This window comes from Myotis davidii, unplaced genomic scaffold (assembly GCF_000327345.1).
Source record: "Myotis davidii unplaced genomic scaffold, ASM32734v1 scaffold89, whole genome shotgun sequence".
Taxonomy (NCBI): domain Eukaryota; kingdom Metazoa; phylum Chordata; class Mammalia; order Chiroptera; family Vespertilionidae; genus Myotis; species Myotis davidii.
In genome coordinates, this window is record NW_006300372.1 from 356551 (window position 1) to 358471 (window position 1921).

The 1921-nt window shown below is 47.1% G+C and overlaps 1 protein-coding gene across 5 annotated transcripts in view; it reads left to right on the plus strand.

The window, feature by feature from the left end:
* The window catches only part of LOC102757680 (protocadherin gamma-C4), a 130930-nt gene that overhangs the window by 57377 nt on the left and 71632 nt on the right, over positions 1–1921 (plus strand). Inside the window, exon 1 of one of the 5 annotated variants that reach the window (XM_015572607.1) lies at positions 484–718. The exons of the other annotated variants lie outside the window; for them this stretch is intronic. Coding sequence (XP_015428093.1) covers positions 674–718 — 45 coding nt within the window. The 5' untranslated portion in view covers positions 484–673. Of the gene's footprint in view, positions 1–483; positions 719–1921 lie in introns of those variants that run through there. 5 annotated transcript variants of the gene reach the window in all.

The window sequence follows — 1921 nt, forward strand, 5'->3', positions numbered from 1 at the left end:
TGATTAATACTTCCTAGCCGAATATAAACTAGGATCGAAGACCAAAAAAAAATGTGGGTTTTTTGCTTATCTTCAGTATTTGCCTTTGTAAATAATTTACTCTTAAAAGGAAAAACAATGATTGCCTCTGGATGGAAGAACTGGATAACAGTAGACCATGAGATAGAGACCTACTTTTCACTTTACAATCTTTTGTTGACTTTTGAAAGAAATACTTTTATCTTTTCACATTTATGTAAATTTTTAAAATATAAAAATACATAGTTTTGACGATGGTAAAAGCATGTTTCATGATGAAAACGCAATCACTGAGGAATAAGAGTCAAATATTTTAGCTCCTAACATTGAAAGAAAAAGATTTCCTGAAATGGAGAAAACTTAGGCTGCGGTTCCACACGAGGCCTCTGGGCGCCGCTGTCGGCCAGTGCAGGGCAAGCGCCGACGCCCGGGAATCCTCAGCCTCTAGCCTAGAATTTCCTGTGCAGCCACCAACACAGAAGGAAACCCGTTCATACACTAGGGCTCCGAGTGGTGCAGACTCGCCGAGCACAAGCGGATTCCCAGCCCCAAGACTGGGGACTCCGCCTGTCCTGGGCTGAATGGTTTTCCAGCGTGATAGTGTGCACTTTCTCCAACTGGGAAGACTGGGACCCAGCGAGAGCTAGAGCGCGCTATGGGAGGGAGCTGCGCACAGGGACGCGGGGCCGGCCGGCTGCAGGTACTGTTTCCCTTCCTGCTGCCTTTGTTCTACCGCGCACTCTGTGAGCCCATCCGCTACTCAATTCCTGAGGAGTTGGCCAAGGGCTCGGTGGTGGGGAATCTCGCCAAAGATCTAAAGCTGAGTGTCTTGGATGTGTCCTCTAGGAAGCTGCGAATTAGCGCGGAGAAACTGCTTTTCAGTATAGACAGGGAGAGCGGGGACTTACTGGTGAAGGACCGAATAGACCGCGAGCAGATTTGCAGAGAGAGGAGAAGATGTGAGTTGCAGTTGGAAGCCGTGGTGGAAAATCCCTTAAACATTTTCCATATCATTGTGGTTGTTGAGGATATTAATGACCATGCCCCTCGATTCCTTAAAGATGAAATAAACTTAGAAATCAGTGAATCTGTCAGCCCAGGAACAGGAACAATTCTTGACTCTGCAAAAGATCCTGACATTAATATGAATTCACTGAGCAAATACCAACTAAGTCCTAATGAATATTTCTCATTGGTGGTGAAAGACAATCCCGATGGTGGCAAATATCCAGAATTAATATTGAAGAAGACCCTGGACCGAGAAATGCAGAGCTCGCACCACTTGGTACTAACAGCCTTGGATGGTGGGGATCCGCCCCAGAGCGGCACTGCTCAGATCCGAATCCTGGTGGTGGATGCCAATGATAACACCCCTGTGTTCAGCCAAAGTGTGTACAGGGTCAGCATTCCGGAAGATGTGCCCCCAGGCACCTCTGTGCTGAGGGTGAGCGCCACTGACCAAGACGAAGGCTCCAACGCAGAGGTCACCTACTCCTTCCTCGGTGTGGCTGATAAAGCGCAGCAGGTGTTCTCTCTGGATTCTGCAACAGGAAACATTGTAACTCACCAGCCCTTGGATTTTGAAGAAGTAGAAAGATACGTAATGGATGTAGAAGCAAAGGACCGAGGATCTCTCTCTACACGGTGCAAAGTAATTGTAGAAGTTTTAGATGAAAACGACAACAGCCCGGAAATAATCATCACGTCTCTCTCTGATCACATTTTGGAGGATTCCCGTCCAGGAATGGTCGTGGCCCTCTTCAAAACAAGGGACTGGGATTCGGGTGAAAATGCAGAAGTCACGTGTAAATTAAGTAGCAACGTTCCATTCAAGATTCATTCTTCTTCTAATAATTACTACAAGCTGGTGACAGATGGGGCCCTGGACCGAGAACTGACCCCG